The sequence below is a fragment of the Oncorhynchus gorbuscha genome, linkage group LG15 (genome assembly GCF_021184085.1).
Source record: "Oncorhynchus gorbuscha isolate QuinsamMale2020 ecotype Even-year linkage group LG15, OgorEven_v1.0, whole genome shotgun sequence".
NCBI lineage: Eukaryota > Metazoa > Chordata > Actinopteri > Salmoniformes > Salmonidae > Oncorhynchus > Oncorhynchus gorbuscha.
Window position 1 is genome coordinate 34,546,145 of NC_060187.1, and position 22,701 is coordinate 34,568,845.

At 41.4% G+C, this 22,701-nt stretch overlaps 1 protein-coding gene and 1 long non-coding RNA gene across 7 annotated transcripts in view; one reads left to right on the forward strand and one right to left on the reverse strand.

Moving 5' to 3' along the window:
- The window catches only part of osbpl1a (oxysterol binding protein-like 1A), a 26,755-nt gene continuing 4,054 nt past the window's right edge, over positions 1-22,701 (reverse strand). The window contains exons 2-29 of one of the 6 annotated variants that reach the window (XM_046300908.1): positions 20,795-20,924; positions 20,481-20,566; positions 20,306-20,380; positions 20,051-20,162; positions 19,802-19,887; positions 19,494-19,638; positions 19,296-19,363; positions 19,142-19,186; positions 18,931-19,004; positions 18,686-18,749; positions 18,484-18,585; positions 16,544-16,666; positions 16,134-16,215; positions 15,723-15,829; positions 9,116-9,278; positions 8,448-8,613; positions 7,163-7,238; positions 5,045-5,179; positions 4,768-4,865; positions 4,456-4,638; positions 4,233-4,340; positions 4,032-4,121; positions 3,767-3,890; positions 3,305-3,415; positions 3,008-3,131; positions 1,933-2,023; positions 1,699-1,743; positions 1-1,414 (exon numbers count right to left, since the gene is read on the reverse strand). In XM_046300908.1, coding sequence (XP_046156864.1) covers positions 1,312-1,414; positions 1,699-1,743; positions 1,933-2,023; positions 3,008-3,131; positions 3,305-3,415; positions 3,767-3,890; positions 4,032-4,121; positions 4,233-4,340; positions 4,456-4,638; positions 4,768-4,865; positions 5,045-5,179; positions 7,163-7,238; positions 8,448-8,613; positions 9,116-9,278; positions 15,723-15,829; positions 16,134-16,215; positions 16,544-16,666; positions 18,484-18,585; positions 18,686-18,749; positions 18,931-19,004; positions 19,142-19,186; positions 19,296-19,363; positions 19,494-19,638; positions 19,802-19,887; positions 20,051-20,162; positions 20,306-20,380; positions 20,481-20,566; positions 20,795-20,918 — 2,910 coding nt within the window. In that variant the 5' untranslated portion in view covers positions 20,919-20,924 and the 3' untranslated portion in view covers positions 1-1,311. Of the gene's footprint in view, positions 1,415-1,698; positions 1,744-1,932; positions 2,176-3,007; positions 3,132-3,304; positions 3,416-3,766; positions 3,891-4,031; positions 4,122-4,232; positions 4,341-4,455; positions 4,639-4,767; positions 4,866-5,044; positions 5,180-7,162; positions 7,239-8,447; positions 8,614-9,115; positions 9,279-15,722; positions 15,830-16,133; positions 16,216-16,543; positions 16,667-18,483; positions 18,586-18,685; positions 18,750-18,930; positions 19,005-19,141; positions 19,187-19,295; positions 19,364-19,493; positions 19,639-19,801; positions 19,888-20,050; positions 20,163-20,305; positions 20,381-20,480; positions 20,605-20,794; positions 20,925-22,701 lie in introns of those variants that run through there. The other 5 variants (XM_046300909.1, XM_046300911.1, XR_006832068.1 and 2 more) reach the window with 5 other exon arrangements.
- Positions 9,796-11,442, forward strand: LOC123996999. The gene is made up of 2 exons (XR_006832071.1): positions 9,796-10,001; positions 10,633-11,442. It is a non-coding gene; the product is annotated as an uncharacterized LOC123996999 (long non-coding RNA).

Here is a 22,701-nt window from a genome sequence, read left to right on the forward strand (position 1 = left end):
TTTACATTTAGAAGTTAGTTATTTTATTATACTCACGATTTACCAAGTTAAAGGGTCATGTTAATAATTGGATTGTACTACCTCTGCATACATTTTCTCAGATAACCTCAAAAGTACCAGATACCGTTATCAAGTTTTCCCCCCTATAACCATGAGACAAAGTCTCATAACCATATTACACTAGCCCTATTGTTAAATTACATAACAGTCCATAACTTAGATTATTCTATTATAACCCATATCCTATAGGATCCATTCACAGTTGAAAAGAGGAATGTAAAAGGACAGCGGTTAGAGAATAGACAGGGATAGTCCTCTGTTTAGATAATTGCATAGCTTACTGCTCTGAAAAATGTAATGGAAAGGAATTGTGCATAAAACATGTAACTACCATAACATTTAGAGATGTGTTCCCTCGAGTTAATTTTCTCCCGCAATGATTGTCATGAGCAGATCTTGTAGTGATGATCATAATGATCTAAGCAGTGTGATAACATTCAATAGTAAGCATTGTACCCATATTTTTTTTTCATCCTACAATCAATGGAGCAATCGACCAAAATATTAACAATCCACTGTGTGATGCATCAGTCAATCAGTGACCTCACAAATGAATGTGAGCATTGATGGACTCAAAAGTAATGGGAATGAGGATCAGCAACAGTTGAGCTGCGGGATAATACTAAAATATAAGTAAAGAAAGTGTTATAAATTAACAAAAAAAAATCCCAACCACTGAGAATATGTACATTATGTGAGTGCAGTTCTTTTTTTGTAACAAACATTTTATGAAGTTGTTAACACAAAACAGCTGTACATTACATTAAGAGCAACATATTTAGTATGTGGATACTGTATGTTCCTAAAGGGCCAAGGTTGTAGGCTTGTGCAAATAGAATACTGTATGATAGATCACACCATACACAATCACAGCACTGCATCGTGAAGTTAAAACAAAACAGCGACTCAAATCATAAACCCCTGTCAACCAAGCTACAATGGAGAGAATACACATGCTAAAAAGTAAATGATCTAAAATGGCTGCATGAAATGTGACCGAATGCTACATTTTTAAGCATGTTTAACAGCTGAACATTTTGTATTACAAAATCATCAATTATTGTTATATTCATACACAGTATTTTAATTGTAATAAATTAAGACTTTATTGTATTAATCTCCTATTTGCATATTGGATGTAATTAACTGGTCTAAAAAAATGAATTAGTGGAATGGAATCACATAATAGATAAGGAAGTTGACGTGGATAAGAATAAATCTCACTATTCAAGGAATGTCCATTAGTGTCCATTAATAAATATCAGGTAATAGAGGATAGTTGCGGTCCCAGTAGCCAGTGGAGAACAACCAGTCCTGGTAGCCATTGTGGGGATTCTGACCCTGATGAAACCACCTGGAGATACAGAAGGGATACAGTGAGCATGGGTGGGTCAGGATTTCATCATGTCATTTTATTAATGAGAGTTAGTATCTACATTACATTTAGCATTGCATAAGTGAAAAAAAACAGTATGTCTAAAAAGATAATCATGCATTGGTTGTGTAATAAAAGTCAGTGGGTGTGTATGCAATTATTTCCAATTTGAGATCAGAACTGATGCATGCACAATATGTATTAGCACCAGTAGATGGCGCTACCACACAAGTTTGACAGTGCAGAGCATATGTAAGGCACACCATAGAAGAGCAAGCAACTCAAACCTGGGGCCAAGGGCAGGGTTTCTTCACATCAAAGCAAAGGTGCAATACAGAGAACATGACAATGGAAGAGAAAAGTAGGACTTTGCATTAGTATAAAGCAGTAAACCAGATACCAAATGAGAAATGGATACCATATTAAAATGATATATTTGTGTACATTGAGAATATAACAAATTCAATTGTCAAAACATGTATTTCTCTCAGTCTTACTTTGTTTTCCACTCGTCATCAGATTTGGAACGGGTTTTGCGTGCAGCTCTCTGTTTCTCTTCTAGCCTCTTCTTCTCCTCACTTGCAAGATCTACAAGGAGAACACAAGGGGTTTTCACAGATCTACCTTAGATTAACTGTGCACTCAGTACTAAATCTACAGCACCAGGTGTCCCAGGAAGGCCAAGAAGATCATCAAGGACCTCAGCCACCCGAGCCACAGCCTGTTCACCCATCTACCATCTAGAAGGTAGAGACAGAACATGTGCATTAAAGCTGGGACAGCTTCCATATCCAGACCATCATACTGTTTAAACAGTCATCACTAGCTGGCCTCTACCCAGTATCCTGCCCTGAACCTTAGAGACTGCTGCCCTATGTACATAGTCATTGAACACTGGTCACTTGAATAAATGTTTACATACTGTTTTACCCACTTTATATGTATATACTGTATTCTAGGCATGGCTCATCATATATAACTACTGCACAACCTTTTCATACGATCTATATACAGTATATGTATTGTTGTATACTTTTTTGCGCTGTTGTCGATGTTTGTATAATGTCTGTGCTGCTGCCATGTTGTGTTGCTACTGTGATGTTGTGTTGCTGCCATACTATGTTGTAGTCTTAGGTCTCTCTTTATGTAGTGTTGTCTCTTGTCATGAGGTTTGTTTTGTCCTATATTTTTAATCCCATCCCCCATCCCCACAGGAGGCTTTTTGACCAGTTTATTAGGCCCCAATTATAAATAACAATTTGTTCTTAATTGACTTGCCTAGTTAAATACAATGTTCAATCAAATAATACAAAATAAAAATGACAATTTTTATACATGTATATCCAGACTCTGCTATTGATCGTTCTGATGTCTTAATTTCTTGTATATTTTTTAAAATGTTTTTTTTTTTTTTGTATTGTTATTGTACTGTTAGATATAGAGCTGCACTGTTGGAGCTAGAGACATAAGCATTTTATGATAACATCTGCAAATCTGTCTACACGACCGATAAAATGTGATTTGAAACCAAGTGTTTACAGATGATACACAAGCACGTATCCTGATTCTTACCAATATCTCCGTTCTCCATGGCTCGTATGTCTGGCCTCAGCCTGCAGTCTGTCTTTGGGATGAGCCCCTCCATATTCTTATCCAGCTCATTCAGTTGCATGGCAAACGACGTGAAGCTGTACATCTACAAATACATACACACAAAAAAAAACTGTTTCCAGGACTGAATATTTCAATACAAAGCCGTGAAGTCTGTAAAATTATGCTTTATGATCTTGAGGTTTCTAAGCCTCTGCATCTTTGTATGCTTGAATACACCATCCATCTAAAACAGGAGTGTTTTCTTATGTGTCTAACCTCTATAGAGTTTTCTGGTCTTGGGGCTATCCTCCACAGGAGCTGGCTGCCTGGGATCACCTCTACGGTGTCAGCCTCTGGTAGGGGGATCTCCACCTCCTCACCAGAGCCCTGGACAACAGCACAAATGTATTTAGCTTTATTTAATCAGGGAGTCAACATTGGGACCAGGGTCTCTTTGACGAGGGAGCTCTGCATATACAATTTCATAAAATACATCCAAAAACTAATGCAGGAAAACGAGAGGAGCACTCCACTGAAGCTCTTCTACTTAAAACTGTAAGAGTTGTCATAACACAGTACATGTTTTTTTAATTTTACACTTTCAACATGTTTAACTTGACACGCAGCACATTACATTCTTGGGAGTAACAAAAACCCTCAGGAATGGAGAACTCGAGTTTGCCATGTAATGGGGATTACATGAGTTTATGGGGTTTACACACCCGTTTACATACACACCTGTTTACAGCTTTTATTTTCCTCTGCCCTCTTCCCACTTCTCTTATGTGCCTCCAATGCAGCAGAATCCACTATGTACATACACTCTGTCCACTTTCCATAGAGGGAACAGACCTTCTTTTTGCTTTGCCAAAAACACAAATACTGTCAGTTTAAGAACTGCAGACATCACTGACAATATGGCAACATGCTGGAGAAATATGAAAAACAAGAGGTCCTTTGATAGGCTGGCTAAATCAAAGCCGCCACAACATTAAAATCATACCTTTTGTCCAGAATGTAGCCTTCAACTTTGTGCAATTCCTTGCCAAAAAGGCCACAGGGTTTGAAATTCAGACAGCATCTTTCTCCAGTTCTGTGAAAAAAAAATGTAGAAATACCATTCAATAATTTCCCCTTTCATACTTCCTCATTCACACATTGCACTTCCTATCTGTGTCTAAACATGTGAGAGTGTTTCCCTTACTTGTGGTTGAGAACCTCCAAGTTGCCATACTGCTCAATCCACAGCTGCCCCACAATGATGTTGTGGACGCAACATGTAGGGTTTGTCCATGTGTAGGCCTCATTATACCTGGAAGTACAAATAACTCTAAAACAACATGTCTTTGAACAATACATTTTGGCTTCACACAGACAACATGCGAAAACATCACAACTATTGTTAGTGCATGAATGAGCATGCTTACCTGGGCAGCTCCAGTGTGATGATGCCTTTGGGTTCAGCCTCTACGCTCTTGCCCCAGAATTTGAGTTTGGGGTAGATGGAGCCGTGGAACACAAAGTCTTTCTTCAGGCCTTCGGCGTGGAACGCACTGACTGGTGGGTGGTGGCTCACCTGCTCTGAGATCAACCTGAACCCCAGGTCTTCTCTGCCAGAGAAAAGGGTGGGGATTGGGAGGGTAAGAGAAGTATCCAATGCTGTAAAATGGCTGGCTCAACACTTCTAATCCTCCAAATAAATCACCAGTCCAAGAGATGTACTCCTCCCTCACTCTTACCTGACCAGTTCGTAGGTCTCTCCCAGTAGCGGGTTGAAAGGTTTTCCAGTTCTCTCCCACTGGGAAGCCACAGCAGAAACAGCAAACGCTGCCACACACTGTCAATGCAAAACAGATTACTTGATGTAGAGACTTTTCATTACTCTTTTTTTCCCTACATGCAGTATATGTGTTGTACCTTCCTATGCTTGTCTCTCTCAATTTATGTGTACCAAAAAGTTGACAAAAATAAATCAATAATCAAACCAGTGTTCCAGATCATTTCTCTTGTGTGTACCTTCATCCTCTCTATGGAGTCAGAGGAGGCGTTGGCCTGGTGGATGAGGTATGTGTGCTCCATGTACTCTGTCAGACGCTGCAGGAAGCTCAGGGGCTCATTAAAAATCACTGGCATGGTAATCTTAGACAGCTCCTGAGAGAGAGAACAAGAGAAAGAAAGAGAGAAAACAGAAGCACAAGTAGTTGTACTACGTGAATCCCATTTTCAAACCATTAAATAAGAAAGTCTCTTGGAATGAGGAATAAGCAGTGATGCAATGCACCATGGAAAGGTCGCATAATTCAAACATCCCATAGGCTCATCATAGCATAATAAGCTATAGCGAAACAATCAAATGTAATGGTGTAAATGTAAATAGTGTTTTAAAATGCACACAAACCCTATTCAGAGCATCAATTAGTCCATACAGAACCAAAAAAGCTGAAGCACTGACATTTAATCCGTTACAGTACTGGGCCATGGCTAAACATTGAACAGGATTACAGTGGGGCAAAAAAGTATTTAGTCAGCCACCAATTGTGCAAGTTCTCTCACTTAAAAAGATAAGAGGCCTGTAATTTTCATCATAGGTACACTTCAACTATGACAGACAAAATGTAGGATTTTTAATGAATTTATTTGCAAATTATGGTGGAAAATAAGTATTTGGTCAATAACAAAAGTTTCTCAATACTTTGTTATATACCCTTTGTTGGCAATGACAGAGGTCAAACGTTTTCTGTAAGTCCTCGCAAGGTTTTCACAAACTGTTGCTGGTATTTTGGCCCATTCCTCCATGCAGATCTCCTCTAGAGCAGTGATGTTTTGGGGCTGTTGCTGGGAAACACGGACTTTCAACTCCCTCCAAAGATTTTATATGGGGTTGAGATCTGGAGACTGGCTAGGCCACTCCAGGACCTTGAAAATGCTTCTTACGAAGCCACTCCGTTGCCCGGGCGGTGTGTTTGGGATCATTGTCATGCTGAAAGACCCAGCCATGTTTCATCTTCAATGCCCTTGCTGATGGAAGGAGGTTTTCACTCAAAATCTCACGATACATGGCCCCATTCATTCTTTCCTTTACACGGATCAGTCGTCCTGGTCCCAATGCAGAAAAACAGCCCCAAAGCATGATGTTTCCACCCCCATGCTTCACAGTAGGTATGGTATTCTTTGGATGCAACTCAGCATTCTTTGTCCTCCAAACACAAGTTGAGTTTTTACCAAAAAGTTCTATTTTGGTTTCATCTGACATTCTCCCAATATTCTTCTGGATCATCCAAATGCTCTCTAGCAAACTTCAGACGGGCCTGGACATGTACTGGCTTAAGCAGGGGGACACGTCTAGCCCTGCAGGATTTGAGTCCCTGGCAGCGTAGTGTGTTACTGATGGTAAGCTTTGTTACTTTGGTCTCAGCTCTCTGCAGGTCATTCACTAGGTCCCCCCTTGTGGTTCTGGGATTTTTGCACACCGTTCTTGTGATCATTTTGATCCCACGGGGTGAGATCTTGCGTGAAGCCCCAGATCGAGGGAGATTATCAGTGGTCTTGTATGTCTTCCATTTCCTAATAATTGCTCCCAGTTGATTTATTCAAACCAAGCTGCTTACCTATTGCAGATTCAGTCTTCCCAGTCTGGTGCAGGTCTACAATTTTGTTTCTGGTGTCCTTTGCCAGCTCTTTGGTCTTGGCCATAGTAGAGTTTGGAGTGTGACTGTTTGAGGTTGTGGACAGGTGTCTTTTATATTGATAATAAGTTCAAACAGGTGCCATCAATACAGGTAACGAGTGGACGACAGAGGAGCCTCTTAAAGAAGAAGTTACAAGTCTGTGCGAGCCAGAAATATTGCTTGTTTGTAGGTGACCAAATACTTATTTTCCACCATAATTTCCAAATAAATTCATTAAAAATCCTACAGTGATTTTCTGGATTTGATTTAGTTGATTACCCTCCCCGGCTACTGAACCACATTCCACATCAGGATTATGACATGCTCTCAGCGGTAGCCCAAGAAAAGACACACAGTTGTATAGATGTACGTTACTTACTGAACAAAACATCAGTATAGGATTGACTGAGCTTAATACAGGGACTATTATGGCCACAATAAAGCAGAATGCCAGTTGGTAGCTCACCATGCCAATGCATTTCCTCAGGATACTCCAGATGCTTAAGTCATTTCTGGAGAACATGGGTGCTGGTAAACTTGTTCTGGAGTGAGGGACATCATACACACACACACACACACACACACACATAAAAGGTAAATGTACAAATGACACAAGTAACACTGTGCGCTCTGTTGACTTTGAATCTACCCTTATGGTACAGTGATCTGCATTTCATTGGATTAGACGTGTAACAGATGCTATATCACTAACGCAGGAGTCATATCTTATTCAGGACAATATAGTCTGCTGAGTGCAACAAAAGCCTTCAGTTTTGTTTCAGGCACATGCAGAGCGGACTATTGGACTAAGGCCCAGGTCTACAATCAACACCCCTATACAAGGTGTCCAGTAGCCAGCCATGGAAATATCTGCTCCTTCACTGCTACTCTATTTATGGTTGGAGTAATTTGACCGACACATGTACATTCATATGAACACCTACATTCAACATGAATTCTTGCTCACACAAAGACAGCGGAAGAAGATAAAAACATGTGGATACTCTAGTTCACACATCCCATTTAGTGAATATGTTATTTGATTAACTCCCTAACTGCCAGTCTGGTTGAGCTGGGCTATTTCAACCACCACAGTTTTTTTTTTCATGTTTCTTTCTTTGAGACACTGAATGAGACAGAGTGGAAAAAGCAATCAAATTAATGGCCATCCTAAAAACATACCCTGATCAGCCTCCAGACTGAAGGGACCAGTGAACATAGGATCCTACAGAGTTCCGATTACTGCATTACATTGTGACCTCAATGTTTAACTGGTCCTACACATTGCTCGGCCTTCTCAATGGAGAGCCTTTCTCCTGCCTGGACGGCTCGCTAAATTATTCACGCTGACTGACTTGGCAGGAACAGGGAAAACCCTCAAAATAACCCATAGGTATGATCCTGACAGTCTAGGAACACAAGTAAACAAGCAGTAAGGTAAAGAGCAAGACTTAGCTTCAGGACCTGGAAGAAACTCCACCTCTATTTTTTACAGAAAGGGTTTCTCTCAAATGGAAAGTCGGGGACAAAATGTTCATTAACAAACAAAAATATGACTTAAAAGTTAAGGTATTGTGCAAAGAGGCAAAGTGACTTTTCTTTCCATGTTCAATCCAAATCGGAAGCTTCTACCTTTCAGTAAAAACAGCTGTGTAATGTAAACAGGACGCCTGTCTGTGTGTGCTTGGATGTAGGGTGGATGGGATAGAAGCTGGGTGGGTAGGAGGGGTGTGTCAGGGGGCTCAGCTCACCTGTGCCTCACGATCCCATTGGGTTGGGACTCATCCTGATGGTGATCCTCTCGAGACATGTTGGTGGGGCTGCTGCGCTCGCTGCTGAACAGGACAGAGCCTTCCTCGTCGAATGAATGGCTGGCCACCGTCTCAAAACCGCTCAGAGAGTGCTCCGATTCAGAGTCTGAGAGGGAAAGGTATAAGCAGGCATGTTGTAAAGACAGGGACTAGAAATATGAGGGACAGTGCTATGAATGACTGCATGTCGCTATCGGCAACTGACACTTTTCCCTGAGCATCCCTAAAGCCCTGAGGGGAGAAACCTAATCTCTGGATCGAGTTGCATTTAAAGTGCCCTGAACCAACAGATGAAGGCATCAGTCAATCGATCATTACAAAAATCATCCTAAACATCATCACAGGCCATCTTGTAAAGGACTGTTATAAGCATTTTCAAAGTTGAATACTATATTGTAGGAATGTAGGCATTGCTCAACTGCAACTAAATTGGTGCACACACTACATTCAAACAAGCAAGTCATCTTAGCACAACATGTAAACACAAAAGATCATAAAATACATGAACAGCTAAAGGCATCAAGAAAATAATCAGTGTCAAACAGGTGAGGCAAGTTCTCTCACTTTAAATCAATCAGATTGTAAATAAAAAAACAAGCCATACTCACCAGACACAGCGTCGTGGAAGTCATCCTCACTGAGCGCGCCCTGTGGAGAAGAGCCTGTGACAACGGACTGCTCAAGTTCGTGGTGCTCTGTTGCCAGAGTCTGTAACGCTTCAGACAGGATCTTATTCTTCTCCACCTCCTGCTCCAATTTCAGACTGCGCACCTGAACCACAGACACAATAATTAATAATCATACAGTATATGTTTGATGGCACGTCATGGCCTACAAATATCAACACCGAAAAGCAAGTTACAGTATACAGGGAATAGATATCAGCAGAGATCTCCGTACGGATGAGAGGACCTATATTGTGTAGGTCTGTATACTACAAGATTAGCATACGAACTGATCACTCTTATTACTGTGCTAAGATCAGCAGACAGACATCACAGGGCTAGAGTGAAGCAGTGCTGAGAGGAACAAGACATGTTTGGTTGTAGTGGAGGACAGGTGCCTGAAGCCTGCCATCTCAAATGGCTGCCCAGAGAACATGACCCTCGTGGAACAGAGGAGATCAGATGACCACAATAGGCAAGGAAATGGCCAATTAGACATACTAGTTACTAGATCTTCTGTGAAAATACAATACAATACATAAAAATATACTTTTCTATAACTGTTGATTGTTGAACCCTGGCCCCCGACCACTTCCTGTTGCGTGGCACAAGTTTGTTTTGTTTTGATTTTTAGTGAGAGCCGTCAACATGTAGCTAGCTCCCCTTCCTCTCCCCTTTTCTGTGTCCCAAATGTGTCATTTGCACTCCGACCTGTGAAAGTTTTCGCTAGCTAGCTTTCGCTACTAAAAGGTAGCGAACACTGAGGTATAAGGGTCAAGGGCGGGGTTTGTTAAAAACAGGACAACGTGCGTGGATCACTGCTATGAAGGTCTGGCTACATTTCACTTCACGTAACGTAAACGTGTTATTTGATTAGCTAATATGCTAGCTATACGTTTTCCACTAAGTGTCTGAAGGCCTAGCGAAAGCCGTCTATGCCACCCAAAAATAACTGTGCAACAGGAACATAAATGTGATTGTGGGTTGCTGTAACATCTATCTAGTTAGCCAGTAGCTAGCTAACTCTTGACTAGCTAACATTTTAATAGCTAACATTTTAATAGCTAATTATGTGAGACAATGATATAGCTAGCATCCATGTTAACCCAGTAATGGACCTTGCACTAACTAAGTATTATAGAGGACTTGGCTACATTATTTTATAGTATTAGGCTTAACGTTAAGACACTGTTCTGTGCAAACAACTACAGTTCAGTTCCATTCCCATGTTTGTGTTGCCCGGGCTGGGGCTTAAACCAGCAACTTTCCAGCTGCTGTTCTACCTCACTAACCTCTGTCTCTCAATCCTGGTCCCGGGGACCCAAAGGGATGCACCTTATTCTGTTTGGCTTAACACTACAGAGCCAATTCAAATGATTAACATATCTAGTGTTGATGATTTGAAACAGATGTGTAGTGGTAAGGCAAAAACAAAAATGTGCACCCCTCTGTGCCCCTAGGACCAGGAAACACTGCTCTATGGCTAGACTACTACAGGGGCAATGAATAAGTGTGGTGCCATGACTACAATGGTTCAAGCCCAGGATGACAAAAAGAAATGGGTATGAAATTGAACTGGCAGCTGGAAGGATCCCTTGTACCATCTCCTGCCATTGTGTCCTTAAACACCCCTTCTTGTCACAAGAAGACTCAAGATCTCTACACCCACACTGCTGTTGTCTCTACTGCAGCACTGTACATGGATGGATTCCTTGTATTGTACTACACTATATTTGGATACTATTTAATTGTGCTATTGCAAATTATTCTGCATCTTCAGAACAAAAACTTTTAGTTCATTACTATGCCTATTATTACTGAGTATTAATGTGAATTACTTGTTTATTGTGAAAGATTTAGTCTCAAATGATCACAATCACATTTTAACATGTTTACTTTGTCAACAAATGAGAGAGCTGCAATGAGAGCTACAATTATACCTTTGAAGATGGGTTAAATGGAATACTAACTGCAATCTCACCACTATCCAGGCCAGGTAGCCCACATCTTCTGAAGTGTCTGTCTGGCTAGCTCCGCCTCCTCCATACACTGACTAGGCTACATGTAACGCCGCTTTTCCATTTTTCTGAGTAGACTTTGTTTACTTTTCTGCTTGTAACGTGCATTTGACATGTTGAGTTCTCTGGGGGAGATAGCCATCCCCCCCGGATGTAGAGTGGGGACAGGCGTTTTAGTTTGTTATTATTAGTTTGTTATTGTTTACATTCCAAAAAAAAAGGTCTATACCTAAAATATACCTCATGACTATACAACTTCTCCTTTCCAAAAACAGAATTTCTTGGATCCATTGAAACACTGTGGCTTGGCTGGTACTTCTCTGCATAAAGCCAGATATGAGCCTAAAAATTGAAATACATTTCAAGAGACAGCAAGGATAGAGTTTCTGGTGAGGGCAACTCAAAGTCGAAGGTAGATACACACACCGCAGTACAGCTCAACTGTAACCAAGGCTGGAAATTGATGGGGGGGGGGGGGGGGGCAGACTTACAGATAACGTAACATATAGACAAACAGCAAGATGTCTCTGAGGACTTGGTAGAATTCGGTCTTGGCCTCCACTAAGATCCACTGAAACATCTCATTCAATGTCAAAAACTAACAGCCTGAATGTAATGGATTAATTAACAGCAACAGCACAGGCAGTAAGTAACTACTTTAGGACCAATTTGCTCAACAGTTTTATAACGAGAGATTATGCAATAATCAGAGTCACATCATGTGCAACTTCAGTATAATTATACATAGCATATTCAACATCATATGATAACCAGGAAGCTTATAATATTATACCTTGCTTTGGTGAGGGTTCACCATTAAAAGAGGAAAAAAATCCAAACTGAAGTAATGAAACGACAGATTTCATTTACAAAATCATGCAAAATGTCTGTCCAACTGCTAGTCATCGTTAGTCCTTGTAACACTGCAATAACATTGATGATTCCCAAACATGTAAAGTTATATATATGGCAGTATCATACTTGTTATCATACTTAAACAACATTTACAACCAAAAGATGCAGTAGCAGTGAGTCACAGTGAAATAGTCACACTTCAAACCAGGAACCAACAACAACACAATCACTGCAAAGCTCACTGAACTCGAGTCGCAAATAAACTCACAATAAATGTAGCCTCCTCCATATGCTTTGCTGGTAAAGAGTTCCTCCCATAGGATAGGCCTTCAGTGGGATACTGGCATTCGTCTGTGTGCTCACAGAACAGAGCACTATTGAGGAGCCAGCAGCAACGATAACAGTAGCAGAATCACCCATCAGGAGATGCTGTGTTGTAATCACCAGATGATGGTACTGTAGTAGCATATAGCAGCAGTAGTAACAGTTGCCGTCCCAGTAGTTTGAGCTGGAGAGTGACTCTGAGCAATGGCGGATGTAGTTCTGTAGAGAATCACTTTCAGACAGTCATGATCCACCAGAGTGAGTTCAATCCTCCACAAAGCACTATTACATTGAAAGTTTAGTCATTTAGCAGACGCTCTATTCCTCTATGAAGTAGGCCTAGTCACACACACCCTCCCTCTCCACTCAAATGATTTGTGATCTCTGTACTGCATATCTTTCCGTCACCATCTGGCAGTGATGACACATGAACACATGTAGAAATGAGTGACACTCTTCATTCTACCACATCATTAGTCTTAAATTCTTTCCATCTCTTTAAACCCTACATATCTGGGCTTTTGGGCAAAAATAAACACTACATTACGCATTTCCACCTTACACAAACAGTTTGCGAGTCAAAACAGCAGATATAATGTACAGTATGATGTAAATGCATGTGGACACATCAAATTGTGCCTCATTAATAGTTCGCCCTCAGGTCCATGTACAGTACACCATTGTATGGGAGAGCAACACCTTCCAAGGTCATGACTGCTGGTCACTTCATTACTGTAGAGTGTCTCCACAGCCTCCTTCACCCAAGAGCCATCTAGCTAGCACCGCTAGGCTGTAGAGCCCATCTCAAGGGGAAGCTAGGTAGCACCGCTAGGCTGTAGAGTCCATCTCAAGGGTAAGCTAGGTAGCACCGCTAGGCTGTAGAGCCCATCTCAAGGGGAAGCTAGGTAGCACCGCTAGGCTGTAGAGCCCATCTCAAGGGGAAGCTAGGTAGCACCGCTAGGCTGTAGAGCCCATCTCAAGGGGAAGCTAGGTAGCACCGCTAGGCTGTAGAGCCCATCTCAAGGGGAAGCTAGGTAGCACCGCTAGGCTGTAGAGCCCATCTCAAGGGGAAGCTAGGTAGCACCGCTAGACTGTAGAGCCATCTCAAGGGGAAGCTAGGTAGCACCGCTAGGCTGTAGAGCCCATCTCAAGGGGAAGCTAGGTAGCACCGCTAGACTGTAGAGCCATCTCAAGGGGAAGCTAGGTAGCACCGCTAGGCTGTAGAGCCCATCTCAAGGGGAAGCTAGGTAGCACCGCTAGGCTATAGAGCCCATCTCAAGGGGAAGCTAGGTAGCACCGCTAGGCTGTAGAGCCCATCTCAAGGGGAAGCTAGGTAGCACCGCTAGGCTGTAGAGCCCATCTCAAGGGGAAGCTAGGTAGCACCGCTAGGCTGTAGAGCCCATCTCAAGGGGAAGCTAGGTAGCACCGGTAGGCTGTAGAGCCCATCTCAAGGGGAAGCTAGGTAGCACCGGTAGGCTGTAGAGCCACATCTCAAGGGGAAGCTAGGTAGCACCGCTAGGCTGTAGAGCCCATCTCAAGGGGAAGCTAGGTAGCACCACTAGGCTGTAGAGCCCATCTCAAGGGGAAGCTAGGTAGCACCGCTAGGCTGTAGAGCCCAACTCAAGGGGAAGCTAGGTAGCACCGCTAGGCTGTAGAGCCCATCTCAAGGGGAAGCTAGGTAGCACCGCTAGGCTGTAGAGCCCATCTCAAGGGGAAGCTAGGTAGCACCGCTAGGCTGTAGAGCCCATCTCAAGGGGAAGCTAGGTAGCACCGCTAGGCTGTAGAGCCACATCTGGAAGCCACTGTTATGGAATGAGGCTGGAGCAATGGCTTCTTCTGCTTCACTGCTCATCAACACTGTTTGAACTGTTAGGTTCTAAATAAACAGAATAAAAACTAACAGACAACTAGAAAAAGCTCAAACCAAGTTTATTCACCTAATGGGTCAAACAGCTGAAAAAGACAAATACATGTTCCCACCAGCACAAGTATTAATATCCCCCTTTAGATGGAGTCTCCTCCTTTTCAATAAACATGACATCTTTGTTGCTAGGCAGGAAATGAAGTGACATGGGTAATAAACTGTTCCTTCATGTGACCTGACCTCAGCCCCATTCCTCACTAATCCACAGCTATCCACCCTTATCAGTGACCGTAACCATGCGATTGCCTTTCTCCTTACTTAGTAGCCCATGGCTCATATCCACCCTTAATTGAATCCACCATATACATTCCTCCTACATTTAACCCTTAAATTCCAGTGTAGCAAGCATTTCAAATTACAACTCCACTGAAAACATTCACCACATGACCCTGTGATAGAAGCCGGAGAGATTGCCCTCTTTGACAGCTCAAATATTACAAGTTCAACTCAAAATGTAGGAGGCCAAAGTCAAAATAATGATTATAGTTCCAATGCATTGCACCGTCACTTATAATTATGTGATCGTTGAGACCTATAATACAACACATCATTCTGAGCTGAAATAGACATTAGCGCCACAGTAATAATAATATAATATATGCCATTTAGCGGACGCTTTTATCCAAAGCGACTTACAGTCATGTGTGCATACATTCTACGTATGGGTGGTCCCGGGAATCGAACCCACTACCCTGGCGTTACAAGCGCCATGCTCTACCAACTGAGCTACAGAAGGACCACAGTAACAATCTGGGAAGCCATGGGACACTCGGTAAAGTGGTAACAATGGTTGGCCCCTGACAGCTGTGACATCCTACACAGTATGGTTGATAATCTAGATGAATAATCCATCATAGCAGTAGCAATCCATTTGCCTGCCAGATCACACATTTATTAGGCCTACACCCAGATGCTCATTTCACCTTTTCCACACAATCATAGGTTAGGATGAGAATAGTAAAATAATGCAGATAAGCTCTTACTAAAATGCCAATTCAATTGCACATAACCAGCCAAGACTAGTTTTTTTCCTGTATTACACCCATCTATTATCTACTTTATCTCTCCTGCATGTTTAACGAGTCAAAACATCAGATATAATGTACAGTATGATGTAAATGCATGTGGACACATATCGAATTGTGCCTCATTAATAGCCCTAATGTTCTCCATCCCTATTCTGGAGCTCAACTCAGCTTGATTCTCTCTGTGCAAATCAAATGTTTGTAAACCACAGGTTCTACTCTCATAGCACTGGGAAATGGGACACTGTGTTTTTGTAAGGCTGCGTATGCAAAATACTTCTGAATCTTTGTCCTCAGAGTGTATCCTCTGTAATCAAGTGACTTTGTGAGCTCTTATCTGTAGTAAAAACAAAGTCCATTGGCAGAGCAACAAAGTTAGTCGACACAGAAGTGAAGTGACGTACCCCATCCTGTCTGGAGAAGAGGCTGAGGCAGTGGTTGAGATTAGAGTAGGTCTCACTGGACAGCTCACACACCTCCTTCATCTTCTGCAGCATCACGGGCGGCAGCTCTGAGGGGACAAACAAGACCACAGGACATTTTAGTGGTGTTCTGAGAGAGCAGTCAAATAGTGTTTAACGGTAACATAAAATGTACCACTAAAGTCTTGTCAGCTGAATTCAGACTACTTTTTTAAAGGGCTATCGTTGCATCCTAGTCTTACACTAAATATGGGTCAATTGGTTTAGGCACGAGCTTCTATTGGAAGTGAAATATAATGAAAAGTGCAATTACATTTGACATTTATGCAATGAATGAGGGTATTGTACTACATGTCTGTGGCAATGGAGTTCCTATGAAAGAAAAGGCTTTACTCTCAGCAAGTCCATCTTCTTTCACCAAGGAGAGGAATGCTCCAACCTCCTTCTCCAGCTTCTGGTGACAAGCTTCAGCTGACTGCCAGGGAGGAGGCGAAAGAAAGAAGAGGGGAAACACATGACAACCATACTTAAAGGCATACTGAAACATTTGTATGTCTCTGCATGCAGTATGAAGGAATTGTCGCCAGCCAATGCTAACTAAGGTTAGCGCAATGACCGGAAGTCTACAGGTACGCTAGCGTTAACTGAATATTAAGAATCTTAAGATTACCCATTACATGTCATTTAAAAAAAATTGCAGAAGGAGAATTTACATTTTGACCATGAGGAGGATGGAGATGTGAGGAGAGACAGCAAGAGACAAATAGCAACCATGAGAAACAGGTTGTAGACTGGTATTTTACCTGTAATGATTCCGTCAGCTCTCCCACACTCAAGACTTCTTCCTCATCCTCCTCGCTGCCCTGATCCTGAGAGCAGTAGTGTGTACTGTAGGCAGAGTGTTCCTCCATAGCATCCATCCACCTCTGTAGGACAGAACAAACATGCACTCATCTGAGCTGCACGATGGACTTAAGTACACTGTGCTGCTGCATGTTCTGCTCTTAGGCTAATAATTGGGCTCTCACATGACTTATGACAGGGGGAAAATTAGGTTATGAGAATAGCCTAATTTGTTGTCTGCGCGTATGTCAGACTGTTTGTAGGTTTATTCAAATGTAGGCTGTTTTTATTCTAACACAATGTTTTTGTTTGAAAAAATAAGAATAAGGAATATTTTTATTTAACTTTTGAAAGCAATGAAAAGCAGTATTGATGATATTTGGGAAGTATTCAGACCCCTTTTTCTACATTGTTACGTTACAGCCTTATTCTAAAATGTATTAAATTACTACACACAATACGCCATAATGACAAAGCGAAAGATGTTTTTTTATATTTTTTTACCATACCTCATTTACATAAGTATTCAGACACTTTGCTATGAGACAGGTGCATCCTGTTTCCATTGATCATCCTTGAGATGTTTCTACAAATAGATTGGACATGATTTGGAAAGGCACACACCTGTTTATATAAGGTCCCACAGGTGACAGTGCAGGTCAGAGCAAACGCCAAGCCATGAGGTCAAAGGAATTGTATGTAGAGCCCCCGAGACAGGATTGTGTCGAGCCACAGATCTTGGGAAGGGTACCAAAAACATTTTGCAGCATTGAAGCTCCCCAAGAATACAGTGGCCTCCATCATTCTTAAATGGAAGAAGTTTGGAACCACCAAGACTCTTCCTAGAGCTGGCTGCCCCACCAAACTGAGTAATCGGAGAAGTGTATTGGTCAGGGAGGTGACCAAGAACCCAATGGTCACTCTGACAGAGCTCCAGAGTTCCTCTGTGGAGATGGGAGAACCTTCCAGAAGGACAACCATCTCTGCAGCACTCCACTAATCAGGCCTTTATGGTAGAGTGGCCAAACAGAAGCCACTCCTCAGTAAAAAGGCACATGACAGCCCGCTTGGAGTTTGCCAAAAGGTACCGAAAAGATTCAGACCATGAGAAACAAGATTCTCTGGTCTGATAAAACCACATTTTTGGCCTGAACGCCAAGAGTCACATCTGGAGGAAACCTGACGCCATCCCTACGGTGAAGCATGGTGGTGGCAGCATCTTGCTGTGGAGATGCTTTTCAGCGGCAGGGACTGGACGTCTTGTAAGGATCGAGGGAAAGATGAACGGAACAAAGTACAGAGAGATACTTGATGAAAACCTTCTCCAGAGCACTCAGGACCTCAGTCTGGGGGCAAAGGTTCACCTTCCAACAGGACAATGACCGTAAGTACACAGCCAAGACAACGCAGGAGTGTCTTCGGGACAAGTCTCGGAGTGTCCTTGAATGGCCCAGCCCGAGCCCGGACTTTCTGGAGACCTGAAAATAGCTGTGTACCGACGCTCCCCATCCAACCTGACAGATCTTGAGATCATCTGCAGAGAGCAATGGGAGAAACCCTGAATACAGGTGTGCCAAGCTTGTAGTGTCATACCCAAGAAGAATCAAGGCTGTAATCGCTGCTAAAGGTGCTTCAACAAAGTACTGAGTAAAGGGTCTTAATACTTGTGTAAATGTAACATTTCAGTTCTTTTTTTTTGCTATATACATTTGATTTTTTTCCCTAAAAATCAGTTTTTGCTTTGTCTTCATGGGATAGTGTGTAGATTGATGAAGGGGAAAACTATTTCAGCAATTTTAGAATAAGGCTGTAACGTAACAAAATGTGATAAAAGTCAAGAGGTCTGAATACTTCGATTGCACTGTACAGTAATAATTCAGTAAAACAAACTATATCTCACTTTTCTTGTTTCCTCAGGGTCATTCTTGGGGGATACTTTGAAATGATGCACACTGTCATCAAAGCACTTGAGCGTGAAAAAGCAGTTGTCTCTAGCTTTGATCTGAAAAATAAATGGTAAAACAGTCATATTCTACCCTAATATTCCAGTAAATACGGTCACCATGTTAAATCTGATGAGAGTACAAACAATCCAGGCCTACCAAACAATGGGCTTGGGTCAGGGGCTTACAGCCTCGTCTTCGGACATTGGCAGCTGCATCCAACCTTAGGAGGCAGAGAGAGAGAGAGAATGAACGAATAGGTGTAAGATTCTAGTGTGGGTCAAGGGTGTCCTTTAGCAGTTGAATCTAACTTAAGATGTAGAAATGATTGTACCAATTATAGAACATCAGGAAGAGGTTCAAATGACCAAGCTTGTGTCTAAGGAAGGAGAGAGAGCACCTACTGTTTAGAGTACCAGGACAGAACCCCATCTTGGAGGACCACCCAGTAGGAACGCCAGCCTAAAAACCGGGAACTCTGACAGAAGGGTCAGGACAAGTTTGTGTTTACAAGTCATCAATCATGTACATGAAAATGTTATCAAGTGATAATAAGCTTTTCAATGTTGACAACATGACAGTGAAAATAGTGGATTTATCTGCAAACAACTGTACCTTCCAAAGGGCTCCTTCAAACATCTGGACATGGTGAGTCATACCCTTTGAGAGACAAGTTTAGAGACAACATTTGTAATGGTTGCTTTCTCCAACAACATAATGTGCGGTGAAGTCCGACTTCAATCATTTTCTTACATAACAAAACACTCACTTTATGAATATTGCTTTCCAGAATCTGCTTTATCTCTGTGTTGTTTGCAAGGTCAAACACAGTCTGATCTGTGCACAAGTCAAAAAAAGGAATCATTATACAGAAAACTATACCAGAACACTGGCACGGATGTTACAATAACCAACATGAAACTTCTAAGTATGCAACCTTTCATTTACTGACTGAGCCCATCTTTACCATTTTTGTTCTTGATGTTGGGGCTAGCACCGTTCTTTAGCAGTTTCAGGGCACATAGCTTCTGACCACGGTAGGCAGCGCAGTGCAGTGGGGTGTTACCCAAGAGATCACAGCAGTTCATGTCTGGAGGCTTTTTCCTGTTAAGCTAAAACAAGAGTGACAAAGAGAGCCTGTTGGGTAAAAAGACAAAACCGAGAAGGATATGTCTCTTATCATACACTGAGAGAAAAGTTATTATTTCGAAATTGGTAAAGTAACAGATTTTGCGTGGACCCAAACTTTGCATTGAACACGAGTCAAGCGCTCACCAGCTGTGACAGGGTCGAAAGGTCTCCTTCTCTCGCTGCGTCTAAAAGCTCTTCTTCTAGTTTTCGCTCCTCCGTCCTCTCCGCCGCTGAATGGATTGAGAAATAATTAATGCTATAATTGACTCAAAGATTTGTAACCAACACTGATTCAGGTGCTTCTTTTTGGCAAACATAAAATAAGTTGATAACATATTCAGAATAGTTTGGACATATTACACTGTTATTAATATGTTATGAACATTCACTTACCTCCCAGCATGTTTTTGATATCCCCATTCTGAGTGACATCTTTAGGAATCTGTGCTGTTCCATTGATGACAGTGGCACATGCATCATAGCTTAGCAGCAGCATGACAACCTCCTGAACAATGCATACTTGAGTTACTGGTTGAGTGAATGAATAAACACATGCATGGAATTCAACAGTGAATATCAAAAAGTCAAACATGCGTATAAAATGAAAAATAAACTCAAATAAAGACAGACGTCAAAATGTTTTGGCACCTTTCTTCCGGTGAAGGCAGCTTTGTGCAGTGGTGTGTCTCCTACATTATTAGGCAAATTAACATCTGCTCCTGCCTGCAGGGAATATCCACACGCGCACACATTAATTCTATAAATATATATGTTTTAAACAATCATCCATCTCTTAATTAAAAATAGACGCTTCTTACTGTACCTTGAGTAATTCCTCCACCACTGCTCTGTGTCCAAAGTAACAGGCCAGGTGGAGAGGTGTCCATCCCAGGTTAGACTTACTCTTACCTGAGGACAGATTAGACACTCATTTCTGCCTAGCATTCCTGTGTAGATAGATAACAGTAAGTGTAACCATCCTGCAGGTGTTATGCCCTTGGGCCTAAAGTTAGCTAAACCCTTTTTCTAGACCAACAATGGAAATAGATTAGATACACTCAAATTCCTGTAGTATACTAATAAAGAGCTTCACTCGTTCAAATAACTGACCAGCAGCAAGCAACTACTTCATGTTACCTTTGCAGTTGATGTTGAGGTTGGCCTCTTCTTTAATCTTGGACATGAGAAGCTTCTGGATGCCTGCAAGATTCCCATTTCTGGCATGACGCAGAAACTGGTCTTCTGGATCCAGATCCTCCATAGATAACTGAAGAAGAAGACCACAGCACTGAAAGACTAAGATTTAGGCTACTAAATTCTAATATGCATTACACATTCAACCAAACAAATGAAAATCACATCTACTCTAGTACTAATTGAGATCATAGAGTAAATGAAACATGTAAGGTGGTCAGTTTCACTTCTGTCAAATGTAGCTTCTCTACAACAGTGCGAGAAATTCATTATCTAGGCTTTTTCAGCAACCAGACAGCAGCACCATTCACACAGTACACATTGTTACTCTCAAGATGCAAATAACTTGTGCTTTAATCATTGACAAAAATGTGTCTAGTTCATGTAGACACATGTAGACTACCTAATGCATTGTAAGGCCTATTTGGTTTAACAGGTAAGGAACATTCCTAAATGAAAGATGTAAGTGGACATCACCTAAGTGGACAAGGAAACAACACAAATTGAAAAGGTTTCCGTCACCACACTAGCCCTGCAAGAAAAATGGTAAGCATACAGTTTCCTTACCGTACACCACAAATAACATGTCTGGGATGCACCAGGGTGGGATGTGGCTATAAAAATCTTGTTTCATATACTCTGCTGAAATCTGACATACAGTTGTTTCTTTATTGAATGAAATAGGAAAGTTGCAGTAGGAGCATGCAAACAGATTTGCCTATGATTCCTATGTGTACATACAGTGGGGTCAAAAATGGACACCCTTGATAAACATGAGAAATAAATAACTGTATAAAATAAATAATTCATATACTGAGCTATATTGTATGTTCAAAACATTTGGGAAATTATAATATTTTATACTAATACAATTGCTCAAAGAATTAGATTTAGTTTAAAAAGTAATATTTTTTTCCTCAAAAAGGCAGGAGCCAAAATTATTCACAGCCCTGTTTTCAATACCTTTCAATTAGAGGTTGACCGATTATGATTTTTCAACGCCAAAACCGATAATTGGAGGACCAAAAAAATGCTGATACCGATTCAAGTCGGACAATTTATATAAAATAATGACAATTACAACAATACTGAATGAACACTTATTTTAACTTAATATAATACATCAATAAAATCAATTTAGTCTCATAAATAATGAAACATGTTCAATTTGGTTTAAATAATGCAAAAACAAGTGTTGGAGAAGAAAGTAAAAGTGCAATATGTGCCATGTAAAAAAGATAACGTTTAAAGTTCCTTGCTCAGAACATGAGAACATATGAAAGCAGGTGGTACCTTTTAACATGAGTCTTCAATATTCCCAGGTTAGAAGTTTTAGGTTGTAGTTATAGGACTCTCTCTCTCTCTCTATACCATTTGTATTTCATATACCTTTGACTATTGGATGTTCTAATAGGTACTATAGTATTGCCAGCCTAATCTCGGGAGTTGATAGGCTTGAATTCATAAACATCGCAATGCTTCAAGCATCGCGAAGAGCTGCTGGCAAACGCAGTAAAGTGCTGTTTGAATGAATGCTTACGTGCCTTCTACCGCTCAGTCAGACTGCTCTATCAAATCATAGACCTAATTATAATAACACACAGAAATACGAGCCTTAGGTCATTATTATGGTCAAATCCGGAAACTATCATTTAGAAAACAAAACGTTTATTCTTTCAGTGAAACACGGAACCGTTCCATATTTTATCTAACGGGTGGCATCCATAAGTCTAAATATTGTTGTTAGATCGCACAACCTTCAATGTTATGTCATAATTACGTAGAATTCTGGCAAATTAGTTCACAACGAGCCAGGCGGTCCAAACTGCTGCATATACCCTGACTCTGTT